The sequence below is a fragment of the Mustela lutreola genome, chromosome 1, assembly GCF_030435805.1.
Source record: "Mustela lutreola isolate mMusLut2 chromosome 1, mMusLut2.pri, whole genome shotgun sequence".
In the NCBI taxonomy this organism is placed as follows: Eukaryota; Metazoa; Chordata; class Mammalia; order Carnivora; family Mustelidae; genus Mustela; species Mustela lutreola.
In genome coordinates this window covers 230,117,670-230,144,567 of record NC_081290.1, presented here as the reverse complement: position 1 = coordinate 230,144,567, position 26,898 = coordinate 230,117,670, and the positions used below count along the sequence as shown (strand labels likewise).

The 26,898-nt window shown below is 52.4% G+C and overlaps 2 protein-coding genes across 10 annotated transcripts in view; both read right to left on the bottom strand.

The window, feature by feature from the left end:
- Positions 1-5,610: 5,610 nt before the first annotated feature.
- KLHL35 (kelch like family member 35) lies at positions 5,611-16,209 on the bottom strand. Of its 3 annotated transcripts, none has more exons than XM_059188709.1 (8): positions 16,034-16,209; positions 12,463-13,347; positions 11,133-11,317; positions 9,414-9,532; positions 8,629-8,817; positions 6,905-7,093; positions 6,682-6,745; positions 5,778-5,938 (listed from the first exon to the last, which is right to left on the bottom strand). In XM_059188709.1, exons 1-8 carry the CDS (start codon positions 16,039-16,041, stop codon positions 5,913-5,915), a joined length of 1,665 nt encoding a protein of 554 aa, XP_059044692.1. In that variant the 5' UTR covers positions 16,042-16,209; the 3' UTR covers positions 5,778-5,912. The 3 variants fall into 3 exon arrangements, with proteins under 3 accessions (XP_059044688.1, XP_059044692.1, XP_059044698.1); XM_059188715.1 differs by having other exon boundaries at positions 6,682-6,730; positions 16,034-16,207; XM_059188705.1 differs by lacking the exon at positions 6,682-6,745 and having other exon boundaries at positions 5,611-5,938; positions 16,034-16,204.
- Positions 16,210-18,586: 2,377 nt separating this feature from the next.
- The window catches only part of GDPD5 (glycerophosphodiester phosphodiesterase domain containing 5), an 83,092-nt gene continuing 74,780 nt past the window's right edge, over positions 18,587-26,898 (bottom strand). For 6 of the 7 annotated variants that reach the window (XM_059188747.1, XM_059188734.1, XM_059188764.1 and 3 more), the window contains 5 exons: positions 26,522-26,669; positions 25,236-25,318; positions 24,680-24,694; positions 22,388-22,500; positions 18,587-19,588 (listed from right to left, as the gene is read on the bottom strand). In XM_059188747.1, the coding sequence (XP_059044730.1) occupies positions 19,440-19,588; positions 22,388-22,500; positions 24,680-24,694; positions 25,236-25,318; positions 26,522-26,669 (508 nt within the window). In that variant the 3' untranslated portion in view covers positions 18,587-19,439. The remainder of the gene's footprint in view (positions 19,589-22,387; positions 22,501-24,679; positions 24,695-25,235; positions 25,319-26,521; positions 26,670-26,898) is intronic. The other variant, XM_059188774.1, reaches the window with a different exon arrangement.

The following is a 26,898-nucleotide window of genomic DNA, read 5'->3' as shown; positions in this document are numbered from 1 at the left end:
TTTCTCTGTGTCAGATAAATACATAAAATCTTAAAAAATACTAAAATTTCAGCAAGAAATAACAGCACCATTCTGAATATATTAAAAAACATTGAATTATCCCCTCCAAATGGGTGGGTTTTATGGGATATTAGTTATATTTCAATAGAACTGTGATTCATATAGTCATGAAAATAAGTACTTGTGTATATAATTCATATATATATGAATTAAAGCAGCAAGCATTTTCATATTTTCCTTGCCTGGAAGACATATATGCCCCCAAAGCACACCATTCCTTGAATGCTGTTAAATGCTCATCAGCCAACATGTGTGAAGCTGGCATGTATGCATCTTATAACTACTGATCCCAGATTCCAAATATATCTCTAGTAGGCTCTAGCTTACTGCTTCTGGGTTTTTGGTTTTGTTTAGTTTTGCACTTGTATTGTCAACATGGAATACTTCAAAAATTTTTGATGGCTCATAATATTGAAGAGGGGACAGTCATTTTCTTTGCTCCATAATTTTAAAATATTTTTAATTTTCGGTGTATAAGGATCAATTTGACCAATCTAATGAATTTTTTAAAATATCTACAGTATCTGTTTCCCTACAGTCACCTTCGTACACAACTGCCTCAGCATGTAACAAACTATATCAAGTAAATTTGGGGGCATAGGCATCCTAAAAGATGAATACTGAATACTATACAAAACAGAATGGTACAGGTCTTTGTCAAAAGATATGTGGGGGGCACCTGGGTGGCTCAGTGGGTTAAGCCGCTGCCTTTGGCTCAGGTCATGATCTCAGGGTCCTGGGATGGAGCCCTGCATTGTGCTCTCTGCTCCGCAGGGAGCCTGCTTCCTTCTCTCTCTCTGTCTGCTTCTCTGCCTACTTGTGATCTCCATTTGTCAAATAAATAAATAAAATCTTTAAAAAAAAATTCACGTAGGAAAGATTTTGTTTATATGAGCAATTTCCCCATTCTCAGAGACTAGAGTACTACCATGTGTCTCTGCATTCATTTTCTGATTTTCATTTTCTGATTTCATTCATTTTCTGATTAAGTGTGAAAGAACTTCTGCTTCTCTTCTGTCATTATGGGTGGAAATGAAAAACCCTGAATTCTTAGCCAACATCTCTGGACTTCTTGTACCTTTTTGAAAGATGATCTGTAGTACTTAAGGGAAGTTCGGTATGGAAACTGAAGGACGATGTGATGGCAATACCATCCTTCCATTTTATCATCGTGATCTTCTTTGGTAATCACTGATGAGTAACATGAAATAATTTGTAGGATGATGAAATAGCAAAGCTTTTCAAGATACAGGAAAAATAAATTCATCATGATCTCATAATGTATTTTAGATTTATAAAAGAATCTAATGAATCCATAAGAGTTTTATGTCTTTGGAAGGTAAATAAATTTCTCATTGTTTTTTAGAAGACTGCTAAGAATAACAGTCATAAAACATCAATCCTTACAAATAGAACTTCTTAAAAATGAAACTCAAAAACTAAATTTGGGGGGCGCCTGGGTGGCTCAGTGGGTTAAAGCCTCTGCCTTCAGCTCAGGTCATGATCCCAGGGTCCTGGGATCGAGCCCCGCATCGGGTTCTCTGCTTGGCAGGGAGCCTGCTTCCTCCTCTCCCTCTGCCTGCTTCTCTGCCTACTTGTGATCTCTGTCTGTCAAATAAATAAAATCTTAAAAAAAAAAAAAAAAACTAAACTAAATTTGGGTCCAGTGGCTTCTGATGGCATACAGAGAGTTAAGGGTGTTCTCAGCTGGGGAGGGTATAGCAAACCCCTGTAGCTAAGGAGTCATATACTCAGAACTTGTGGTCTGGTTTCCTGTTGTGTAGTGACGTCCCTCTTGTTCAGCAGGCAGCCCAGTTGTGGGGAGGAGCAGTGGGCTAGAAGCCAGGGAGGCCCTCCATATATGGTCTTGGTCAAACCCACCATCCTAGGAAATTAGGACACATGGGTGTGTATCTTTGTATTGTGTTCTGTGAGCCTCACTCACGAGGGAGATGAACGATGGTTCCCCCTCATCCAGCTGGAGGCCCCTAAGGGCAGGGACCAAATCACATGAGGCTGGGATTTCCCAGGGTGGAAATGATGTACAGTAGTCCCCCGACCCCTTTACCCGTGGCTTCACTTTCTGCAATTTCAGTTATCTGACATCAACCTCATTCTGCAAGCAGACGATCCTCCTTGTGACTTGGTTCAGATCAGTAGCAGCCTAATGCTACATCATGATGTCTGTGTCATTCACCTCATTTCATCTCATCCTGTAGGCATTTTATCAACTCACATCATTGCAAGAAGGGTAAGTATAGTACAAAAAGGTATTTTGAGGGAGCCCACATTCACATAACTTTTATTATAGTATGTTATAATTTTTGTAATTATTTTAATCTATTATTACTGTGCCTAATTTATAAATTAAACTTTATCCTATGGATGTATGTATATGTAGGAAAAACAGTGTGTGTGCAGGGTTTGCTACCGTCTGTGATTTCAGGCATATGCTGGGGTTCTTGGGATGTATCCCCCACAGATAAGGGAGGACTGCCATATTTTCTATTTCTAAATAACTCATGTGCCACCCTCAAGACTGTTTTCTCAGATTAGCTTTCTCAGATCAGCAGAGCCTTGGTGAGGCCACATGGAGAGAGCAGGCTTTGGAGGTAGCTGGACCCAGGGTGGAATCCTGGCTCTGCCACCACTCACCAGACCAGTGACATTAGTAGGCAAATCACTTCACAGCTCTGAGTCTCTGTTTCCTCATTGGTAAGTGGGGCAATAGTATCTACCTTACCTTCTATAAAATAGAAATCCAGGAAACTGGTATAGCATACTGAGGTGGGAGTAAGGTGGGCTCCTGTTCTGGGCATTGGGGGATAGAAAAATCAAGCTGACACCTTTCCTGCCTCAAGAAGCATTCTATGGGTATGTCAGGAAGACTAGAGATGTCATATATAAAGGCCTGGCCATATGTCTGGTGGGAAAAGGGGCAGACAGATAAGGAAGGGCTTAAGGAGAGAGTAGTCAGCTCTGGAGTGGAGGGTGTTGGATCTGCCCAGGCAGAGAGAATAGGAAAGGGCATTGGTACTTGGATGGGATAGCATGAATGGTCATTGTTGGGGAAATGGGGTGGTCTACTTGGCATACAGGAAGTGCCCAGTCCAGGTGAGGTGCCCATGTTCTCAAATCTTACCCTGAATTTGCCCCTGCCTTTTCCATTCAGGCTTTTGTTTAGGTGGTCAAACAATACAGCACCTTTTTTGCTTTGTCTTGGGCGTTATCCCTGCGGTGGGGATAGGCAGGCTCTGAGGGTCTGGGCCTCCCCACCACACCCCTCCTCTCCACTCCCCTCCCCTCTGCCATTATCAGCTGTGTCCAGATGGTCACAGGCTCCCTAATCTGAGATAATCAGAGGGTAGCAGCTCAGCTGGGACCCAGGCCTTTGTCCTGGGCTGTGATGGGCCAGCCCCAGCTGGAGAGACCCCACAGATAGGGCCCTGGGGCTTCTGAAGACAGGGAGGGGCATGGGGCTGGCCCTGTCCTGGAGGGGATGCAAGGAGCAGATGATAGCTCTTCAAAAGGCAGTCTGAGTGCACATGATGGCGAGCTGCCGATGGGACCTGGCCAGCTCCTCTGGGCCTCAGAAACACAGGCATAGGACCTGAACCGGCTGGGTCTCTGCCTCACAGAATATGTCACATCTTTTGTCCCCTCTTTCCTCTGAGCTTATCCTTCCTCCTCTAGCAGTTTTATGTTGCTGCCCATGGAGCCTCAGGTCACCCAGGTGCTTATGATGGCATGAGAGGTGCACCCATGGTAATGTTGGGGCTCATCCAGGTGCAGAGCTGGGATGACTGGGTTCTCAGGCCTGGGGCTCTGATTCCTACTACCCTAGGCCTGCAGTTGCTGCGAGCCTTGGCCTCAGGGCAGCTCAGTGTCCCACAACAGTTTTCTGTTTTGTTTCTCCTTCTTTGAGGAGGTGGGGAGCCCTACATTGGCCCTGTCTTCTAGCAGTGAGACTGGCTTGTAATCCCTTTTTTTAAAGCTTTGTCCTAGAGTCTGAAACCCAGAGCTGAAGCTTCTCCCTTCCTCATGGCTTTATAATTCCATTGTTTCTGGTTCTTGACATGTTTGTTCACATATAAGCCCAAGCCTCTGTCTTTTCAGTTGTTTGACCTTTAATTTTATCTAACTAAGTTATCACTTAATGTTTGAATTGGAGAGGATGGAGAGGGTGGTTTAGAAAGAGAAACATCCTGACTAGAAGTGCTTCATGGATTCTGAAGCTTCATGAAATCTTATGAGTTATGGACTCTGCCAGTTACTAAGTATTATGATCTTGGGCAAGTCTCCTCATCTTTTAAGGCAGTTAGTTCCTTTTCTGTAAAATACAAATCTTAATAACTAGCTCGTTAAAAGTTTAAAAAAATGCCAGTAACTTAATTTAAGTATAGTGATTACCTCTGGGAGGAATGTGGGAAGGAGTGGGTTTGGGAATGGAGGTATCTACAAAGGCATTTGTAACAATCTCTTTTTTTCTTTCTTTTTAAAAAAGATTTTATTTATTTGACAGAGAGAGAGATCACAAGTGGGCAGAGCAACAGGCAGAGAGAAAGGGGGAAGCAGGCTCCATGCTGAGCAGAGAGCCCAATGCAGGGCTCGATCCCAGGACCCTGAGACCATGACCCGAGCCAAAGGCAGAGGCTTAACCCACTGAGCCACCCAGGCACCTTTTTTTTTTTTTTTTTTGTAAACTTTCTTTCAACCAGCCACCCCATCCCCCCCCACCTTCCTCCTCTCTAGCAATCCTCAGGTTTGTTTCCTGAGATTAAGAGTCTCTTAAAGTTTATCTCCCTCTCCGGTTTCGTTTTTTCATTTCTCCCTCCTTACCCTTATGATCCTCTGTCTTGTTTCTCAAATTCCTCTTATCAGTGGGATCATCTGATAATTGTCTTTCTCTGATTAACTTATTTTGCTTAGCATAACACCCTCTAGTTCAATCCACATCGTTGCAAATGTCAAGATTTCAATTCTTTTTTAAGATTTTATTTATTTGACAGACAGGGATCACAAGTAAGCAGAGAGGCAGGCAGAGAGAGAGGAAGGGAAGCAGACTCCCTGCTTTGCAGAGCGCCCAATGCGGGGCTCGATCCCAGGACCCTGGGATCATGACCTGAGCTGAAGGTAGAGGCTTTAACCCACTAAGCCACCCAGGTGCCCCAAGATTTCAATTTTTTGATGGTTGCATACTACATTGTATGTACATTGTATAGACCCTGCATATATATATATACTACATCTTCTTTATTCATTCGTCTGTTGATGGACATCTAGGCTCTTTCCATAGTTTGGCTATTGTGGACTATAATAATCTATTTCTTAAGCTGGATGGTAGAAACACAGATATTTATTTTATTGTAATTCTTAAACTGTACAAAAATATATATATACTTTTTATGCATGAAATATTTCATAATTTTAAAAACATGTCCACACTGCCATTTTGAAGGTAAATGAGGTAACATATGAAGGTGATTTGTAAAGAGTCAAAGTAGGGAGCAGATACTGGGCATTACTTTTCCACACAAAGCAGGCTTGAGCTGGAACATAGGCCCAACCTTTGAAGGAGGTTTTATTTCTACAAGAAAGGGGGGCAATAAATTAAGGGTTATTTACATGGAGGTGCCATGAGGGGAGCAGTGGTGAGCCTGCTTCCTGGCTCAGGCTTTTCAAGTCTGAGTTACCTGCCCAGGCTCTGAATGATGGTGATACAGCCATGGGAGCTGGTACAGCGTTGTAGAGATGGCTGGGCTTCTACCTGCCCATTGCTGGGGTCAAAGGTGAAGACCTTGTCGGTGCTCTCCCCGAGATCATCCCGCCCACCAAGGATGTGGACCTTCCCGTCACACACAGTCACACCACAGCTCTCCTGGATAGACAAACAGAAAGGTAATCAGCTATGGGGTCCAGTGTGGGGCTCTCTCTATCCCTAACAGGCCAGGCCAGACAATAAAACCTTGACCCACAGAATACGAGCAGGCAGTCTGCATGGCAGAAAGGCAGGAACTAGGTGGATCTGAGTTCAATCTCTGGCATAACCCTTACTAAATGGCATTAGACAAGTCACTTAAGCTCTCTGGGCCTCAGTTTCGTCCCCTGCAAAGAAGAATAATCGTACCTTCTTCATAAGGTTGCCATGACAGTTAATGATATTAAGCATGTGAAGCATTTTACATAGTGCCAGGAAGACAGTAAGCACTCTAGGAGCAGTGACAGCCATCACCATCACTGCCACCACTACTGCCCTGAGATCTCAGACTCAGAGAAACCAGAAATCTCAAGCTCTTAGAATCACTGAAGGTCAGAACTGGCAGGGAACACCAATCCAACCACACCCCTATATAGTTTCTTTGGAGTTTCGGGGAAGGGTACAAGAGATAGGGGAGGCCAGGAATGCATGGACCAGAGCCTCCAGGGCCAGGACCTCCCTACTCTGATATAACTAGGGCAGGGGAACTTACCAAGTCTCCTCTCTACCTTGACCTCCCTGCAACAGGCTCCCAGCTGGTGGCCTTCAGGACAAGAGACTACAGGGTCATTTAGACCAAGACCCTCATCCAAGGCTAAAGCACTTGGAACTGGGGTTCCATGCTCTACCTTAGCATAGCTTACCTGGCAGCCTTGGGCAAGGCCTCAGTCTCTCCAAGGCTGGTCTCTTCATCTGTGGAACACAAGGCTGATCATCCTAATGAGGACAAAGCTAAGAAACTATGTCTAATTGCCTAGCATGGAGTCAGACAGACTCACAACCTCGGAGTTCCACATTCTTAGACCCAGGACTTTGCTCTCCTGAATGGAACCAATACTAAGGCTGTGCCTGGGAGCCTCTACTTACCACAGGGCTGGGGAGGACAGCTGCCTCTCCCCAGACATCTGTGCCAGGGTCATAGGTGAAGATTTTGCTCATGAGGCCCCCCACCACATAGATGGTGCCCTCAAGGGAGACAGCCTCGAGACACCGCTGTGAGAAAGGTGCTGGAGATCGCAAGCTCCATCGGTCCTCCTTGGGGTCAAAGCACTGCACCTGAGGGGCAGGAGAGGCTGTAGTGAACCCTCACCACCTCCCCCACAACACCTGCCCTGCTGTGCAATCCTCCCACCTCCCCAGCAGGGGGACTCATTCAGCATGTTTGCTTCTGTCTACCAGATCTGAGCTAGCATATGGGGGTGGAGGGGAGTGCAGAGGAGGCCCACCATCCCTGCCCTCAAGTGTGCTCAGTCTGGTTCTACATTCTGGCCCCCGCCCTGGACTGCTTTTGTCCAAAGCCTCTTCATCTTTCGGGGTCCAGAAAAGGTCTGCATCCCAGGAGGTGGGAGTACCATCTGCACTAGTGCTATAGAAGGTCCTCAGAGAGCAGGCCCAGCCTAGAGAGATGCATTTCTTATTGCGTACACTGTCAGCCCTCTTCTCTCCCCCTGGTGCTCTGAGCTCATGACAAGATTCCAGCTGGGATGTCTTGCAGTCCCCATTCCTACAGCTGTCCACAGGCTTCCCAGGCCCACCACTGTTCACACCTTCCAGAGTTTCTGAGGGCTTCTACTACCTGCATGTTCACCTTTATTCTGTTAACTCACCTGTTTTCTCGGAGACACCTGTAATGGCCTATCAGTGCTGCAGCAAAGGGCAGTTCCCCCAGCCAGCCCCAGGAAGGGGTGTGTGTGTCGGGGGGCAGTGGGAGGGGTGTGGGATAAGGAGGGAAAGGGATCCTATTTAGGGAAAGATTCAAATCCCAGGACCACAGACTTGTGAGGCCATCAGGGGAGGGAGGAAGTTGCTATGAAGATTAATTTTCATTAGCAGAAAGCCTAAATATCCAAGAACAGAAAATTTGGTTGCTAGACTATGGTTCATCCACTCCATAGTCTATTACACATTGAAATAATGGCTGTGAAGAGTTTCTAAGCATGTGGAAAATGCTTACTTTTAAATGAGAATAAAAAGAAGAATGCAAAATTTACTAACAGTAAGAACACACAACTAGCAGAAAGCCTAAATATCCAAGAACAGAAAATTTGGTTGCTAGACTATGGTTCATCCACTCCATAGTCTATTACACATTGAAATAATGGCTGTGAAGAGTTTCTAAGCATGTGGAAAATGCTTACTTTTAAATGAGAATAAAAAGAAGAATGCAAAATTTACTAACAGTAAGAACACACAACTAAAACAAACACAGAAGTAGATTCAGAAGAAGCCTGAAAGGAAGTGCACCAAAATATTAATAGTAGTTATCCTTTGGTGGTGGGATCTGTGCTTTCTAAGTTTTCAATAGTGTGGGGGGCTTTTTGAATGTTTTTGAATGAAGGAAAAACATTTCAATTGATCCCACCCTTGCCCTAACTTAATTTTTAAAATCTATGAAACCCATATGGCACCAGCTCAAATATTCGGGTCTGGACCCACTGTGTGACCTTGGGGTCATGTCTCTGAACTCACTTCCTTGCTGAAACCCAGGGTGTCAACTCCTCAGGGCTGTTGGGAGAAAACAGACAAGGACATGAAAGTGCCAACACTGTGCCCAGCACACAGCAGGCTTCCGGCAACCTGTCCATGCCCACCTTGTTGGTGCTGACACCGTCCTGGCCAGCACCCCCGATCACGTAGATCCTGCCCTCGCAGGACACCACTGCCGCCGAGCTCACGGCCTCGGGGAGCGGCGCCGCAGCCGCCCAGCTGTTGGAGAAGGGGTCGTAGCGTTCTACACTGCGCAGGCGCCGCAGACCATCGAAGCCGCCTACCACGAACAGCTGCAGATGAGGACAAGCAAGGGTAGGATGCTGAAGGCTCTAGGCCTTCTCTGTGTCTCAGCCCGCTGCCTCCGATATGCACGGAGAAACTATCACCGGACCCACAGGAGGTACATCCCAGCACTGCCAGCTCCTGGGCAGCCTCACTTAGCGGGCTTCTTCTATTAACTGGGAGTAATGATATCCACCTCCGGGATGGGTATTAGACCTGTCAAATATCCGACACCAAGCTGATGCTTAATAATAGCTAATAATTTATTGAGAGTGTATCACCTTACTTAAGTGATCCTAAGAAGCATTTTTATTTTCTGAATTCAAGATGTAGCTTACAAAGATAGATTTTTTTTTTTTAAGTGGCTGGTCAAAATTCACACCTAGTCTGGTCCCACAGCCCACACTTTGACCCCTGACTACTAGGCTGTGCTGTTAGCATAATTAGTATTATTAGTAGCATTATCATGTAACTTCGGACAAGTATCTTTTCTTTTTGGTGCTTGAGATCCCATCTTTCAGGGAGACTGTCTTATAGGATCTTGCCCAAGGAAGTCCATTGATCTGTGCCTTGAGCCACAGGGCAGTAGCTGCTGTGTCCCTACCTGCCCCTGCATGACTGCCATCTTGTGCCTCCACCTGCCCTTGACCAGCGAGGCCACCTTGATCCAGGTGTGCAGAGGGGTGCTAAACATCCACACATCACGGCTGTTGATGTGGCCTCCTGGGGAAAGAGAAGCAGCTGTTGACTCCAGACCCTCTTGGGGTCAACAGGACCTCTAAAGACCTAGAAACAAGGGCCCCCAGATCCAAAGGAAGAGTTAAGGGTAGACAATGTACTTTGAACAAATGGTGGGAAGGTGTGAATTAGAACAAGGGGTGGGGAGTTTTAAAGGGAAAGGCCTGAGAGATTTAGGGAGAAGGAGATGATCTTTACTGGGTGCCTTATGGTGGTATGCCAGGCTCTGTACTCTGGGAAGCAAAGAGGGGGCCACTTAGAATTCAGCTGGAGAGAAAAGTAAACAGTGTGCCCAAAACAAGCATCAGCAATGGCCTGGGGGCAGAGGGAAAGCAGAGCCACCTGCACTGGATGAGAAAAGGTAGAGAGTGATTGATTCAGTAACCCTGCCTCATTTCTGCCCTTACCTTCATGATTTCATGTCTGTTCTCACCCCTTCAGGTGTTAAGATTATTGTACCCAGTTTACAGACAGGAAACTCAGATATGGCTTAGAGACCAGGAAGGCCCTGTGAAGGCCCCATAGCCTTTCACTCTAGTCCTTCCAATAACCAGAACCAGAACTTCTAGTCTCCCAAGTTGAGCACTGTGGGGTTAGGCCTTGGAATGCAGACTGTGGACTCTTCTCTATTCCTCCTGGAGTTACTGACCAGCGACTCACCTCTCAGAAGCAGCCTTCCCGGGACAACCCTGACTGCATCCCTCAGCCTGAGCCCATGACTCAAGCCCCAGCTCTGTTTTTAGCCCTTGCCTCTGTGTATTCCCACCAGCACCCAGCAGAGGCCCTACATGGTGTTCATGCAGCCTTGGATAAGCTGTCCAGTAATAAGTGTGGCCTGGATGGTCCCTGAATCCCTGGCTCATTCTGCTGCTCCTTATCCTTCCCAGACACTGATAGCTCCCCACAACAAGCGTAGTCTACCTGGGCCGGGAGTCAAAGCCTCCCTGATCCCACTTGACTCCCTTTCCTGCCTCATCTACAATACCTCCCCTCCTCTCCCAGACGCATTCAACCTGCACTTTGGAGACCTGAGCACCTGGGGTTCCTTTCTTCACATTCCTGTCTTCATGCCTTTGCCTATGCTGTTTCCTCCAGATTTTCAAGGTCCAGCTGAAAAGTCTGGTGGTAAAGTGAAGTCTCTGTCTACCCATCTCCAGGGGGGCAGGGCCCGTTTTATTCTCTCTCTAGGGCCTGACTCTCAGGGAGGGCACAATCCACTGGTATCAAACCAATCCGTGTTCTTCCCTTTAACCATTTTTGAGATAATGGGAAAATTCTTAACCTCCCTGTAAAATGGGATTGTAGCAGAAATTGAGTAACTTATGTAAGCTGTGTAGCATAATGTTCTGTACATAGTTGGCTAGAGAAAGAGAAGTAATTAATAGTAATACGAATCAAAGTGGACATTGCTGACAGTCGGGGTCCTACCAATGACTGGCCCTGCAGGACTACATACCAGCTCAGCCAATAGCTGTAGGTTATCAGGGAAAATCCCACCCCCACCTCGCAGTTGGAGAAAAAGGGAGTGGCGTGAATGAGGCAAAGAGCCAATCCTGCGGGGCTCCCGCTGCGGCCCTGCCCTCACCGGAAACATAGACGTCATTGCGGAGAGCACAGGTAGCGAACTCTGAGCGTGTGTAGCCTGGGAGGCTGGGCAGTGGGGTCCAGCGCCGGCTCTCTGGATGGTAGGCGTCGGTGAAGGGCAGCTTCAGGAGCCCCTTGCGGTCGCAACCGCCGATGACCACGATCACTTCAGCTAGGTCCATGAATCTGGTGTGGGGATAAGCCCAATGCCCGTTGACCCACACCCAAGTTTTGGCCCTCTCTCATCTCTTTGACCACACTGTACCATCCTGCTGCTCTTCTGTGCTCTTATGCCCTTTTGCACTCCCTGCCCGCCTGTCTCATGCTGGACTCTGCCACTTCTAACCTCCTTCCCTAGTATCGATGGGAAGACAAGTCACCAATCCTTAACCCCAATCTACCGACATCTAAATTACAGGGAAAGGATCATTACAGAGTCCTTACCTAGAGAAGTCACCTCGTTTAATCCTTACGATAGTTTTATTAGGCAGGGGTTTTCCTCCTTTTGCAGAATGGGAAACTGATGCTCATAGACTTTGGCTTGTCATGAATCATGGAGCCAATAAGTGAGAGAGCTGGAATTCAAGCCCAGGTTGGCTGCCACTAACCCATTCTCTTTACCCTTTTCTGCCCTTCATCCCCGACTGCTAATTCTGCTGCCTCCCTCCTACTATAACCATTTCCTAAACCCATTCCCTAATCACTAATTCCATTGGACTAGCATACACACCCCTTCAGTAAAACATTCTTCCCTCCCACTAACCAACCTCTCAGGCTTCTGACTCCACCAGAATTTCCAAGCCACGCCACCAGCTTCCTATCTTATTCCTTTGACAAATACTGAGCACTTTCTTTGTAGCAGGCCCTGAGCTTAAGTGTTGGAGACAGTGTGTTAAGACAGAGGCTTCTACCCCCTGGAAGATGACAGCTTGTCTTGGACTACTTCAACCAAAGTCTGGCCTGACATTCCAGGGGTAGGAGAGTAAGTCTCTTTCATTTTTTACCAGGCCCTATTTTTAGGATAAAGGGTATTTCCAATTGCGGGACACCCAGCACAAGATCTGCACAGGAGCAGCACTCAGAATTATGGATGTATGGGAAAAAGGAGAGATGTGTGCAAGGTGTGAGATCCCTGCCTCTCCCCCACTGGGCTGTGAATTCTCCAAGGGCAGAATTCCTAATACCAAGCCCATGAAATTTGTACTGAATGAATGAGCAAAGCCCATTCCAGAAGCACGATTAAGTGATTGAATTAAAGGATGCCACAAGTATGAATGGTTGCAGAATTGGGGATGAGGACGGGTGGAAGGCAAGGGGACAAGGAGCCGTACCTCCGCGGCCGGGCCCGCAGCGTCCCGGCGTCGTGGCCCAGGATGAAGCAGGCGCGGGCCTCGAGCAGCAGCGGGCGACACTCGCGGCTGGCCTGCAGCAGCTCGTCCGCCTCCACCTTCTCCAGGAAGTAGGCGGGCGCCAGCAGGGGCAGACGCACGTGCTCCAGCAGGCGCCGCAGCTGCCCACGGCGGGCCGGCGCGTCGTGGCGCACCCAGCGCATGGCCGCCTCGAACACGGCCTCCTCCCGCGCCACGCCCAGGGCCGGGTCGGCCAGCAGCGCCGCCACTTCGTCAGGCGCCAGCTCCAAGAAGTCGGCGTGGCGCGCCACTTCGACAAAAGCCTGGCGCAGCACGCGGCCACAGCGCTCGGCCAGCGAGGCAAGCGAGAAGGCGGCGGCCACGCGACGTAGTGCCAGACTATTGGTGACGCGCAGACGGCCCTCCAGGAAGCTGGCGCAGGCCTCGCGCAGGCCCGCCACGCCCAGCCGCTCGGCCAGCGCCAGCACAGCCGCCGCCTCGTCCTCAGCGCGCAGCTGCACGCCCGCGCCATACACGTAGTCGAGCACCACTGCCAGCGCCGCCGCCGCGTCCGGCCCCGCCTCCGAGGCCAAGGGCGCCAGGGGCACCACGGGCAGGCCGCGCTCCGGTTGCCCGCGCTCCGGTTGCCCGGCTGCAAACAGGCTGCGAAAGTAGGCGCTGCCCGCGCTGAGCGCCGCGCGGTGGCACGGGAAATCGCGGCCACCGGCGCGCAGCACCACGTCTGTGAGGGTGCCGCTCCGCCGGTACGCGTTGAGAGTCTGTAGAACGCGCTGTGCGTGGCAGGACCCCGCGCACGGCGCCACGGAGCCGGGCTCCGACTCCTCCAGCAATGGGCCCTCCAGCATCCTGCCAAGTAAAGAACACCAAACAGCGTCGGAAATCCGCCTGGTGGGTTGGGAGAGAGAGCAGGAGGCCCTTCATCCGTTGGTTCCGTCGTTTGTTCCCTGGTTTACCCAAGCCGGCATGTGTGAATGTGATGCACGTGCTTTCATTTACGCAGCTGCTCTTCCTTCCATCCCTTGATCTGAGTCCTAATGACTGCAGTGATCTAGTCCCTGCCTACTAGAGGACTAGGCCCTGCCTTAGCTATATCACCTCCTTCCTCACACACTTCAGCCATATTATTCTTTCTGTTCTTCAGACTCGTTAAATTGTCGTCACTATCAGCAGGAGACAGATGGCAAGCTCTCAAATGGGATAATTTGAGGGTAGTCTAATAAGGGAACGATTTACAAACACGTAGACAGTGTTTAGGACCTCCCACAAGGGGTAAAGCAATGCCCATGGCCGCCAACAGCAGGGACACTTTAGCTCTCTAAGGTCCGGAACAGAAGGACTGGGAGCTTACAGGAACCTGCACAAAATACCTGTATAGGAAGGGTCCCCTGACAGGAGCTGCAGAAGGGATTCAGGCTACCCCACAGAGACCTAGTGTGGTGTGGGGAGGAATAACTGTGCTCCTCGTCACCCTGTTCTGTCTCCTGATCCCCTTAGGTGTTCCGCGCTGACCAAACCCTGATTTTTAATATATATATATATAATATATATATATATTAGAGAGTGTGTGTCATGAAGGAGCTGGGGGAGGGACAGAGGGAGAGGGATGAGCAGACTCCCCGCTGAGTGTGGAGCCCAACACTGGGCAGGATCCCAGGACCCCAAGATCATGACCTGAGCTGAAGTCAGACGATTAACGACCAAGCCACCCAAGTGCTCCCAATTATTCTATTTAATATCAGCTTCTCCTACAGCAAGTGCTCAGTTAATATCTGTTTAAGCAGAGTGAATATCTGACATATATTTAGAGCCTTTTCTGTGCCAGGTAATGAGCAGAACAGGCATAGACCCTGCTCTCCTGGATCTCACAGCTTGGTGTGGGTCTCATGGGGTACTGTGGGAGCCGATAGAAGGGGCACTAGTCCCTGTTGGAGGGGTCAGGGAAAGTAGTCCTGAGGAGGAATCTTCAGACTGAGAAGCATAGGGAGAATAAGCCTGGAGAAGGGAAGTGAGTGCAGGGAGGACGTCTCCATTTAGAGAACAATCTTTGCTAAGGCCCAGAGGGAAGGAGGGCGAGAGACTAGAACCCAGTCTGAGAGCAAAGTTAGCCCTCTCTCTAGTGAGTTCTCTCTGTGTTCTCAAGGAAGCACTGGGCCAGGGGGATAGAAGGAGCTGGCTCTAAGGACTAATCCAGGTTCTATACCTGCCTCTGTCACTGACTCACTGGGCAAGTCACTCTCCTTCAGTTTTCTCCTCTGAAATGGGATCGTGATGCCCACCTCACAGCATTGTTGCAACACTTGCTTATGAAGTGGAATATGAAGAGTGCTAGGTACATAGCACAGACTCAGCTAACACAAGAGGAAGGGAGCACTTCAGGTGTGCTGGCTTTTATGTACATAATTTCGTTTGATCCTCACAACCTTTAGATGCCCCCGTCCTTTGTTAAGTTTGTCCTAAGGAAAGAAGCACACAGGAAACTGGCCCTTCAGAGGTTGCTCTGAAGATCAAAGGAGGGGTGTTTGTGAAAGCACTCTACAGACTGGGACACGGTACTGGGCTGGTTATTATTTGATAATTATGAATACGCAGTCTCTGCTTGCACACCTCCCTGGGCAGGGAGCTCACTTCTTTATGTGGCAACTTACTCTAGGGGAGCAGAGCTCGGCCCTCTACCTCTTGCCTCTCCCTCCATCTCCTGGTCCCAAGTGTTCTGCTGCCTCTGAGACTGCTTTGCCCTGGAGGTCAGATCTGGCTTTCACTGTTCATGCCCCAGTCATCCTGGGTGGTGTATCCCCATGTCAGGACTATAGAAATGAGCTCCCTCGTGGGCAGGGTCCCGGGAAGCTAACTATGCCCAAGTAGAGGGGCTGGGCCCTGAACCCACCTGGCACCAGACTCTGCATGTCTAGGTACTCAGCCATACTTGCTAGGGTGAGGGCATCTCCTAAGCAGCAGCCCAGGACCAGCTGAGGGAGGTGAGAGAGGTCACCTAGAGCATGCTGCCCCCAGTCCATTCTGTGCTGGCTGCTTGCCAAGAAAGCAGCCAGCCCCTGAGCTGAGATCCAGGAGGGTAGGTTTCTTTGGGGGTGAAGAGGGCCCTCTTCCTGCAGCACAAGGGGCTGGCTGCGGAGGGACAGGGAGTCGTCTGGGAAGTGCACCAGTACTTTTTCATTCTTTCTACTGCTATCTACTGTGCCAGGCACTGTGGTCACACTGGGACCTTGGACAGTTTCCAATCCTGGGGATTCCCAGTCTGGGGGCTGGAGGACCCAGTTGCAATGTGGATAGTAGGGGTTCCCAGCCCGGGCTCCACTGCACATTCTCCAGTCCTAGCTAAGAATCTAGGTACCTCCAGCCAAGAGTCCTGATGCAAACTAAGAGGTTCTGCCCCTAGAAGTTGGCATGCCCCCTTGTAGCTTGTTCACACCCACACCCAGTCACACGCACACAAACACACACATACTCAGCATTGTAGACACCACACAGCCCTGCCTGTTCAGGGGCCAAGTCCCCAGATGTACCTGGCACTTACCTGGCCATGGCCTCACCCAGGTGCTCTGCAGCTGCTGCTGCTCCTGACCACTCCTGTACGTCCTGCTGCTGCACCCTGGCAGTCTGGGCTCCGGTGTCCTTGCCGCTCTGCCTGGACTCCTGCTCCAGCTCAGCTGCAGGAGGACAAAGGGGCTGGACGCCAGGGGGGAGGGGGGAAAGAGGAGGGGGAGGAGGGGACGCTGGGCTTTTGTTCCATTCTTGGGCCAGCCCCAGGAGGGAGGGAGGGAGGGAAGGAAGGAGGCGGAAAGTAAGCATGGCATTGACTGTGCATGCATCTCGGGGATCCTTGTACCTGTTTGGAGGTGATCTGGCCCTGGCCCTGCCCCTGAATAAAAGCATGGATGTGAAGGTGTGTGGGGGGCCTGCCCTAAGCAGTCAGAGTATTTCTGTGAGGGTGGCGGTGTTCCAGGGCCCCTGTATGTGAGTGTGGGAGCACGCAGGGACGTGGCGGGTGTGACTGTGTGGTTGCAGGTGTGACTCACACCATGGCTGGGTAGCTTAGGGGTCTCAGATTCCCTCCTGCCTCTGTGAGACTCTGCCTGTGTTCCTGTTTGACAGCAGACATTGTCATAGTAGGACTTCATGTGTCTGGTTGTCTGTCCGGTGTGTCCATCTTTGTGTCTGTGTGATCCTGTGTGTGATCATATAGGTCTGTCCGTGCAGGAAAGGGGGCTGTGTCTTGTGGCCCGTGCGTGTCCTACGTCCGTGGCATGGTATGAGTTGAGGTGGTTTTCAGCAATGGACCCGTATTGGAGGGGACTCAGTGAGGGGGCCATGGTGATATGGAGCAGGCCTGGTTGGTGTAGATGAGAGGAGGCAGCTCTGGGCCGGCCTGGCCTCCAGGAGCCAGAGGAGGTCACCCCATATGATGGTCCCAGATCATTTACTGCCTCCACAAAGGGCCACAGGGCCTGGTGTTTGAGAGGCCGGTAAGATTTGCCTTCATGGAGGAGGTTACTCTGATGAGAGCCTAGACAGGCCCGGGACACTTGGGGTCTGGTCCAGGAACTGCTGTGCCCCGTCACGTAGCCCTAGGCAGATCACTGCCCATCCCTTGGCCCAGCTCTTCATCTAGGCAGGAGGGAGGCGCACAGTTCCTGCCCTGCCGTATCTTATTGAGTTGTTGTGACCCTCAAGGGGAGGTTTTTCAGTGAAAGCTGTGTGCTGTGTGGAGTCCGTGAGGCCTGGGTGCTGCAGGAATGTGGCCTGGCCAGCTTGGATGGGCTGAGTTTATGGAAGGAGCTGTGGTGCAGTCACTGTGATGCTGGCCAACTGTGTGTCCTGAGGCGTAGGGGCAGTGTCTGTTTCGTGTACCCCATGCCAGGGAATGGTATATCTGCTTTCTCCCTAAAGAAGGAGTGTGTGTTGCTGGGCGTCAAAGGACAAGAGAGATTTGGGCCCTTTTATATCTGTACCTGGGAAGGAGGGCCGTGGAGCAGGTGGAGGGCAGGCTCTGCCTGATAGGGGCCACACCCCTGAGGTCCAAGGCAGGAGGGAAGAAATGGGAAGGGAAGGGGTCCCATCTCTGGTTTTCCTGCAAACAAGGCAGTCAGTCTGTCCTTTGTAGACAAGTGGAGAATGTGGGGGATGGCATCAGGAAGGTGGGGTTCTCAGTAACTCTTTAGGTCAAGCGGTATTGATCCCTGAAGGATCAGGGATGTCTCAGATAGCCCAAGTGTGGCCATGAGCCTGGGATAGCCTGGCCGGGAGCACTGATAGGACAGGCAAAGGCTGGAATGAAAGGTCAAATCCATTTTCCTGGGTGCGTTACTGAGGCTGGAGCAGTTACTGAGGCATTGTGGGTGGAGCAGTGTGCCCCATCCCTGATCCAGCCATTCAGGATTCCCCTTATACTTCATGCCCAGGGAGAGGGGGTAGTTGACCTCTGTCCCAGGAAGGGAGGCACTTGGCAGATGTTCAGTAGGAGGAAAGGAGGGTGAATCCCCTCACGCAGTCCTAGAGGTTAATGCGGGGTCCCAGTCTGAATTCCAGCATTTGGGAGGGTTTTCTTTTCCTTTCCTCCAAGAAGGTGCCAGAATTGCTCAGACCCCAAGAATTCTATCCAGAAGACCCCTATTTGGAGAAGAGATAAATTTCTTGGAAGCACCTCAGGAAGCCTCCATGTGGCTGTGAGGGGACCTGCTAGTTCTGCCACCCAGCCCTATATCAGACCCAGGAAACTTCCCCATCTGCCTTGCCATTCTGGCTGGTTACAGAGGCCATGCATCCACTCTGGGGCCAGAGCTTGGGTGGGCTTCTGGCTTTGCCCATACTAAGCTGTGTGACTTTGGATGGTCACTTTACCACTCCAGGACCGTCTCCCCCCCACCACAATATGGGGATTCTAGAACCCAACCCCAAGGCTGTTCATGAAGTCGCAGTGTCCTGGTGATGCTGGGTAGGGGTCCAAACACCCTGCGCTCTTCCATTCATTTCTGAGAATGCTTCCTCCTCAAATCATTGGCCTCAAACTGAATCCCAAACCCAGCAAACCCTATCCCTTCCCTCCCACAGACCATTCAGAGACGACACATGTTAAGATGGCAGCTTTAATCATATTGGCCGAGGCCCTCAGGCTCGCTCCACTGTAGACCTCCTTGGGCACATGCCCACTGTTGGCCATGCCTAGAACGCTCTTCCCAAGTACCACTGCCCTGTGGCCACTGATGCGGAAACCTGAGGTTGTGTCAGTCTGTGGATCTCTTGGGTCTCTGTGCCTGTCTGCCTTAGAGACCTGCTGGAAACTTAGGTCAGGGTTTGTAAAAGTAGCCTTAAGCCTACCCTTCTGGCCATTTCTAGCTGCTCCTGGGGACTTGGCTCGGTCCTTCTCCCAGGGCAGGGCCAGTCGTGGTATGAGGCTGGTTGGGGAGGAGTGTCTCCACCACTGCAGCAGGCTCTCCTCCTGGGCTGAAAATCCTTGTGCTTTTGAGACCGACATGAAGAACTGAGCTGCTGGGGGCAGAGGCCTAGCCCAGGCCCTCAAGGCAGGAGACATGCAGAAGTCAGTTGCCTCTGAGCATAGACATGTGGACATCCAAATTCTCAGCTGCCACAGGGGCCAGGGCATAGTCCAGTGACTCAGCAACCTTCCAGATCAGGATATAAGGGAAGGCCTCCAGGGGAGGGCCAGGCCCCAGGCCCCAAACTTTCCAGAAGGAGCCCCAGGCCTGCAGGGACATCTGCAAGGTTGGAGTTCTGACCCAAGCGGGCCTCAGGAGAGAGGAGAGCCCCCTCCAGGGGAGGCCATGGCTGACAGAGGGCTGGAGCCAACGAGGAGGCGGTGGAGCCAGCTCCCAGTGCACTCCCCATGCAGACATGCTTCTGCCAGCTCTTATGGGTTCCCTGATCTCCATGTTAGGTTCAGGCTGAGACAGACAAGGTTTCAGCTAACGCCCATTCCGGTCCGTGAGAGTCTTGGTGCGGCTGCCACTCCTTCGGTGATCCGCAGGGGTGGAAGCACTGGTGGTGTACGTGTCGTAACTGTGGTCTGAGCATCCAGAGAGCTCATCGGAGACCTCCATGCCGTCGCTGATCTCTGTGGGGCCAAAGGATGGCAGAATGGGAGTGGGGAGAGTGGGGTCAGTGAGGATGGCTGGCAGATGCAGTGGCAAGAGTACCCTGCAGCAAGCCCTGGTCAGGCACTTGGAGGCTGATGAGATCACTGGACTTGGGTCTGCTGCTGAGTTGGCTTTCAAGGCCCTCCTTGGACTCTGCAGACGCTCAGTCTCCTCTCCTCTGCTGTTCCGCCTTCCAGCCCCAGACAATCATCTGTCCCCTCCTGACCTTTGTGCCCGTGTGTTTATTCTACTCAGGGCCTTTGTACACATTGTCCCCTCTCCTGAGAGTGACCTCCCTGTCAACACCTCCTTTTCTTAAAATCTGGCTCAGTTGTTCTCTTCTCTGTTATTACCACCTCCTAAAAGCCTCCCCGGAGCCCCCTCAAGCTGGAATGGGGCCTCCTCATGGCCCCCCGAGCTCCTGTTTCCCCCTGCCCCATCACCTCTTCTATCGTCCCTACCTGTGACCCCACTAGCCGGAGTACATGCAGCACAGTGGGGAGGTCTGGGCATCTGTGTCTTGCTGTCTGGTACAGCACTGGGCATAGAACAGAGGTTCAGAAAAGGTCTGCTGAGTGGAGCTGAGCCCACCCTGAGGGGAGGGGAGGCTGAGGGGCTCTGTAAAGGACTTTTCAGCCTGGAGTGGGCAGGGTGGGGGAGGGCTGTGGCTGGCCTGAGCCTGCCCTCAGAAGGTGCTCAATGAATGGCCTTTGGCACTGAAGGATGGGGGGCCTGGAGGTACAGAACCTGCCAGGTCTAGGGGCTGGCCTGTTTTTTCTGCTCATTCTCCCTGCTCCTTCTGACTTCTCTGGGCCAGGCTGTAGGAGCCTGGGCATCCCAGGTGGGTGCCTTTGGCCCCTCGTCCCAGGAGCTCCCCAGTGTGGCTAGAGGGCTGCGGGTCACCAGGGGAGGCACTCCAACCCACCCTTAGTGCTCAGGGAAGCTCCTTTTGAGCCAAGGCAGGAGAATACAAGTGCCCCATAGGCAAGAATCTGGGACTCCTAGGCACCTAACACAGTAACGAGTTCATCTGTTGAAGGAATGAATAAATAAAGGGGTGAATGAATGAGTGGGTGTTCACACAGTCCCAGGAACCAGACCCCAAATCAGTCGCCCCCACTGGGGTGTCATTCATTCAGACAGTGGTTCCTGAGCATACCTCTGGGCCAGGTGTGGTTCTGTCAAGCACGCTGTGAAGGAGTGCCAGTCCCTTTTACAGAGGAGTCTGATGCCAACATGCTCTCGTTCACCTGTCTAGTTGGGGACAGAGCTGGGATTTGAACCCCAGCCCATCTGGCTTCTAAATATCCCTCAAATCTCTCCTCTCCTCTGTGTTCCCACGTTCAGTCTCTCCCGAGTTACTGGTTTCTTTGCCTCCAGCTTCCCCCTCTTGTCCACCATCCATACTTGTTATAGGTGGAATTGTGCTCTCCCCCAAAATCATAGGCTGAAGTCCTAACCCCCAGTACTGCCAGAATGTGACTTTGAGAATAAGGGTGTTGCAGATGGTAATTGGTTAAGATGAAGTCATTAAGGTGGGCCCCAGTCCAGTCTGCCTGGTGTCCTTATGAAGAGGGGAGATTTGGACACATAGATGCATACTGGGAGATCACCATGTCAACACAAAGAGGACCACCCACAAGTCAAGGAGAGAAGGACCAGATCCTTCTCCCATGGCCCTCAGAATTAAGCGACCCTGCCAATACCTTGATTTTGGACTTCCAGCCTCCAGAACAGAGACAATAAATTTCTGTTGGTTAAGCCCCCCAGCTTGTGGTGCTTGTTATGGTCCTACTGTAACAAGGACAGACCTGCCCATGACCTCGCTCTGCTTTCAGGGTGAGGCCTGAGTGTCTCCCTAGTGCCTTGCTGGGGTAAGTGAACATGAGGCCACCCCTCATGCCATATGGAATGGTGGATAGTTCTTGGTACCCCAGTAAGCCATAGCCCCTCACTACCTCTGAACATTGGCTTTTCCTGCCTGGGTACCCTTCCTTTCCTCTGCTCAGTCAGCCTTCATCTCCAACCCACTACCCAGGCTCCTCCTGTGCGACCTTCCTATTCCAGCTAGATCACCCTGCAAAGTGGGCCCCGAGACCCTCACTGCCCCAGAGAGCTCTGATCACTCTCTTCTGTTACCCCACTCTGGCTCAGCATGCCCGTTAGAGCTCTAGTGGCACCCAGTTTTCTTTTCTTTCTTTTTTTTTTTTAAAGGTTTTATTTATTTATTTATTTATTTGACAGACAAAGATCACAAGTAGGCAGAGAGGCAGGCAGAGAGAGAGGGGGAAGCAGGCTGCCCGCCGAGCAGAGAGCCCGATGCGGGGCCCGATCCCAGGACCCTGGGATCATGACCTGAGCCGAAGGCAGAGGCCCAACCCACTGAGCCACCCAGGTGCCCTGAGCTCTAGTGGCACCCAGTTTTCTATGTATTTATTTATACAGCTCCCTCTTCCATCAGACTGGAATGTCAATGGGGGCTGGCAGCCAGCAAGAGTGAAAAATTAATACTTACGGTGTATAAACCAGCAGAGAGAGGTGAGACATAAAAGCAGCCCCTGCCCACCACCCTTGGGGCTGACAGCCACGGGGTCTGGAGCTGATGACCGCGTGAGGAGGGGTGTGAGTTTCTCTCTGTGTCTGTGAAGCCAGGGGCACAGATGTTTGTCCATGCTGTCTGTGTTCCTGCCTATTTGTGTCACCTGCAGGTGTGTGTGCATGTGGGGGGCTGGAGGTAACCAAGCCCATGGCCTGCCTCAACTTGCAGGGCTGCCTACCTGAGAAGATGAGCTTCTCCTTCATGATGCTGACGTCCCGGCTGGTCCGACGTACTGCAGCACTCAGCATGATCTGCTCAGGGTTGTAGCTCCGTATGCCGCCCAGGCGCCACCTGCAGAGATGGCCCACGGGCACAGGTCCTTTCCCACCCTTCCCTGGAGCAGGGTCTTGTCCAGTCCCAGAGCCTATCTGGATTTGGCCTGAGAGACCGGCAAGACTCTTGTCTGACTACAGATGGGGAAACAGAGGCCCAGATGAGGGCAGAGCTATAGGGCTTGAATCGGAGTCTACTGACTCTCAGCCAGGGCTCTCCGGCCTCCCCCTTGTCCCCGGAACTCAAGATCAGGTCCCCTTGCCCCGAAGATGGTTTGTTTGGGGCTGGGGAGTTGTGTGTCAGGTGCCCACAGTTGCACACAGACTCTGAATGGGACAAATTGGGGGAGAGCTTGGCAGGCATGACTCTGACACCCATCTGTGGGGTACACACCAATCTCAGGGAGTCCCAGCTGCTGGATCCTCCAGCTTCCTCATCAGGGCCAGGCTAGTGAAGCCAGAGGGGAAGTGAGGGAGGGAGAGGAGGCTGTGGGGGCCTTGTCTTCACAGGTTCAGAGGCAAGGGTGTCTGGGCCATAGGCTGCTCTGCTCCAGCAGCCCTGGAGGAGGAGCCTCTTCCCTCGTGGGGAGGCGGGAATAAAAGGAGGCTGGCGGGCAAGAGATGGGACTGTGCGGGACATGCAGGGGCCAGGCCGAGCCGGGGACGTGGATTCCTGTGCCCAGCCCAGGGCAGGTATTGCCTCAACAGGTCTTGCCCTGCAGTTCTTCTCAACCAGCCCCAAATCCCTGGTGTCCAAACTTAAGACTTTTCCTGCAGACTAGACCGAAAGATTCACTGGACCCCCACCCCCACTCCCACCAAGAGAAGCAGGGGTCAGCTTGGAAATAAGAACCCAACCCCCCAGGCACTGAGTCCTGCTGGGGTGGAAGGGGGAGCCCAGACTCCATGAGAAATCAGGTGTTTCCAGATGGGGTCAGCACAGCAGAAATGGACAGACAGATGGACAGGCAGGTGGGTGAATTAAAAGAGCAGACAGACAGGGGAAAGCAAGAAGCAGAGGGGAAGGCAGCCTGTGGTCTGGCTGGGCTGGCTGCCCTACATGTCCTTGAGGGCAGCGACTGGGTCTCTCATTTGTCACAGTGTCCCTGGCGCCAACCTTAGTACCTGCTGTGTGACAGGTGCCCAGGGTATCTGTTGACTGTATGGGTGGAGGAAGGGGGCCTGCAGGGAATGGCCTCCCTCAGGGTCCCCTCCTCTGTCAGTCCTCTCCTGACCCCCATGAAGACCGTGTCATGGCCCTGGCTGGACACTGAGAGGGCCTGGCCTGTCCATTCCAGCACTTGGGCCACCTCGGCTGCCCCCTAGCACCCTGGGGCTCCGACAGTGAAGGCCTGGCTCCTTGCTAGAGGCCCAGCACAGCAGCAGCACATGGGGGCGTCTGCTGATAGAGAGGATGAAGGAAGGACCAGTACGTGTCCCTTCGCTGAGCAATGTCCCTCAGCCAGGGAGCAGTTTGGGAAGCTGTCACCAGGAGGGCCAAGGCTTTGGACCAAGGTGGGGGCTTGGATCCCCCGGACCTAGGACTCATGTTGGAAATTCATAGTAAGCCCAGGAGGAAGGAGTCATGCCAGGGTCTCTGCAGCCAGGTACATCTAGGACAGGAAGCTCAACCACTGGGGGGTTCCCCCAGGGGAAAGCAGGGAGGCTGTGTGTATAAGGTGGGAGGAGTCGGGTAGGAGGCAGAAATGGGGAGTGAGAGAGATTAGAGACACACAGAAAGATAAGCAATGATTCAAGAGGCAAAGCCCAAGGGGAGACACCGAGAGATGGGAAGGGAGAGACAGAACTTGGTAGGGTTTGCTCGGGGCAGTAGTGAAGGCCCCTGCAAGTGCCAGCCTTGGGAGGGGTGGCCAGGCACAGTCCCTCCCTGGAGGGCGCTGCTTTGGTGCTGAGAGAGGCCAGGTCAGCCACCTGCTAGGAAGCACTGGCTTCCTTTCATCCACAGAAACAGCAAGGGGAACCGGAGGGAGGCCACACATGGTGAGATGGGGAGAGGAGTACAGGGGACAGCAGGAGGCATCAGGCTACCAGGGGAGGATTCTGGGAGGGTGGCCCACCAGGGACCCTGACCCAGGCATAGGCTTGGTGCACAGCAGGTTTTCGGGTGGAACTGGAGAACGGGATGGTGAGGAGGAGGGAGAAAGAGGAGCAGGAGAGGAAGACCACACCAGAATTACCTGATCAAGTGATAGCTGTGAGAGGCCAGAGTGCAGCAGAGAGGGGGGTGGGGAGAGAGAGGAGGGACATGCGCCGGATCAGAGCGGTGAGTGACAGAGAAAGAACGTCAGTCAGGAATAAAACAGCCAGTTGTTTGTGGCCGGATTGGGGGCCCCTGCCTGGCCCTAAGCCCTCCCCCAGACAAACCCCCCACTTCCCCGCTGCCACCCTGACAGGCAGGAGGTCTCCAGCATGGCACACCTGAGTGCTGAGTGTTGGTGACAGCCCAGACCCTGGGGAACAGGTGAGGACACAGCCGGAGAGAAGCCCAACCCGCCTGAGTCCACAGAGCAGGTCATGGCCGAGGCTGGCTCTGGGCTCCCAGCTGGGTGCTCATTCCAGAAGCCACCCGTGCTGGCTGAGGAGGAGGGGCTGGGGGGCCCCCCGCTGGGCAGTCCTACCCTGAACAGGCTGCCCAGGCAGGGCTTCTCCTGGCCACGGGCTCAGGAGGAGGGTTACCTGGCTGGGGCAGGGGCTGGGTCTGTGGGGCACGCAAGGGGGTCAGAGCCCACTCACTTCTGGAGCACGAAGATGCCGATGATGAGCGTGAAGGAGATCAGGTCCGCGGTCACCCACATGAGACAGTACTCATCAGGGGGCTGTGGACAGATGACCCATGGCCAGTTTTCAGTTCTGGCTGGTTCATACCAGACCTCCAGACTGAGGTTCCGTGGGGAGGACGACCCCACGTCACCATTAGGGAAGGGCTACGGAGGATCTAGAGGGGACTTTGGGGCTTGGGGCCTTGAGATAGTATTTTGTAGGTGTGGGCTCTGAGCACTGTGGGCCTGTGTGTGTAGCATAAGAGACACAGTGGTCAGGGTGAAGGGGGCATGTGTTAATAAGCTTTGAGAATTTGTGTGTTTAATGGGGCTCTGAGTGGAAGGGGAGTAAATGGAAGGTAGACAGCTGAATGTGGAGGTGTAAATGCAGGCGCATGTGTGGAGAGGCGTAGGGCATCTGTGCGGGTGTAAGAGTACGGGTGTCACCGTAGGGTGTGGAGTGCAGGGGCTCCCCCTCCGGGGGCCAGGGAGGGCAAAGCCTCCAGTGCGGCCAGGCCTCCCGGGCCCTTGAGCTCAGGTAAACTGGAGGAGGGACGCCTGGAGTCCTTGCTGTTGGTCAGCTCCTGTGACCTGAAAATGCGAGTGTCCTCATTGCTGCTGCTGCTGTTAGTAAGTCACTTCACCTTGTCCTGAGCAGAGCCCTTGGAGGTTTGTAAGGACAGTGGGCAGGTGGATGGACACATCGTCCATAACCTAGATTTGGTTCAGTGAGCCTGACACTGTCTCAGCCATAACGAGACCCTTGGACTGGCTATCACGTCCTCAGGGAGGTGGCAGTGGAGCACAGCGGGGAGGTCAGGGGTGCCCCGAGCGACTGGAGCTCAGGCTGTCAGGAGAGCTTCGCTCAGCCAGGTAAAAATTGGTTTTATTTGCTGTACTCTCAGAATAGCATATAATGTCCCCTATCCTTGTTCTGTTGTTACTCTTTTTCTAAGGCCTTCCCTTCCTTTAAAACACAACATAATCAATCCCCAAAACCCAAGCCCCAAGTAGTAGTTTACTTCTCTAGGGCCGTTGAATGATGTTGTTCTCCCCATGGGCTGGGCCCAGGTTCTCCCCACCCGCTAGCGCCTCAGTGCAGACCGCAGAGGTCATGAAAATCCTCCTCCCATGCTGCTCCCCACTTGAGATCTCACCAGAGAGCCCCACGCGTGGAGCCGGCCCCCACCTCATGCCCCAGGTTCTCTCGACACACCCCCAGGGACCCGCTGCCCCCCCCCCCCCCATTCCCCAACTCACCATGATCCAGAGCGGGGAAGGCACCTGGGACAGGGTGTGGGAGTTGTCGGACGTGACGGAGGGGACCCCCGCGCACCACAGCAGGGAGAAGAGCCAGGGCGCGTTGACCGTGTAGAGGTTCACACTCAGGTTCCAGGACGCATAGTCCCTGTGGGGCAGGCAGACAGAGGCGGTCAGCCCTCTGAGGGGGGCTTCTGGGCCCAGCGTGGGACCCCTTTATGAACCCACTGTCCTCATAGCTGTCCCCGAGAAAGGAGTCTCCATCCCCAGAGGACCAAGCTCAGACAACACCTAGACCTGATACTCTCGAGCTCTACTCTCTGAACCACGAGCCCCAGAGCATCCGACCCCCACCCCCACCGCATGAGCTGGGGTGG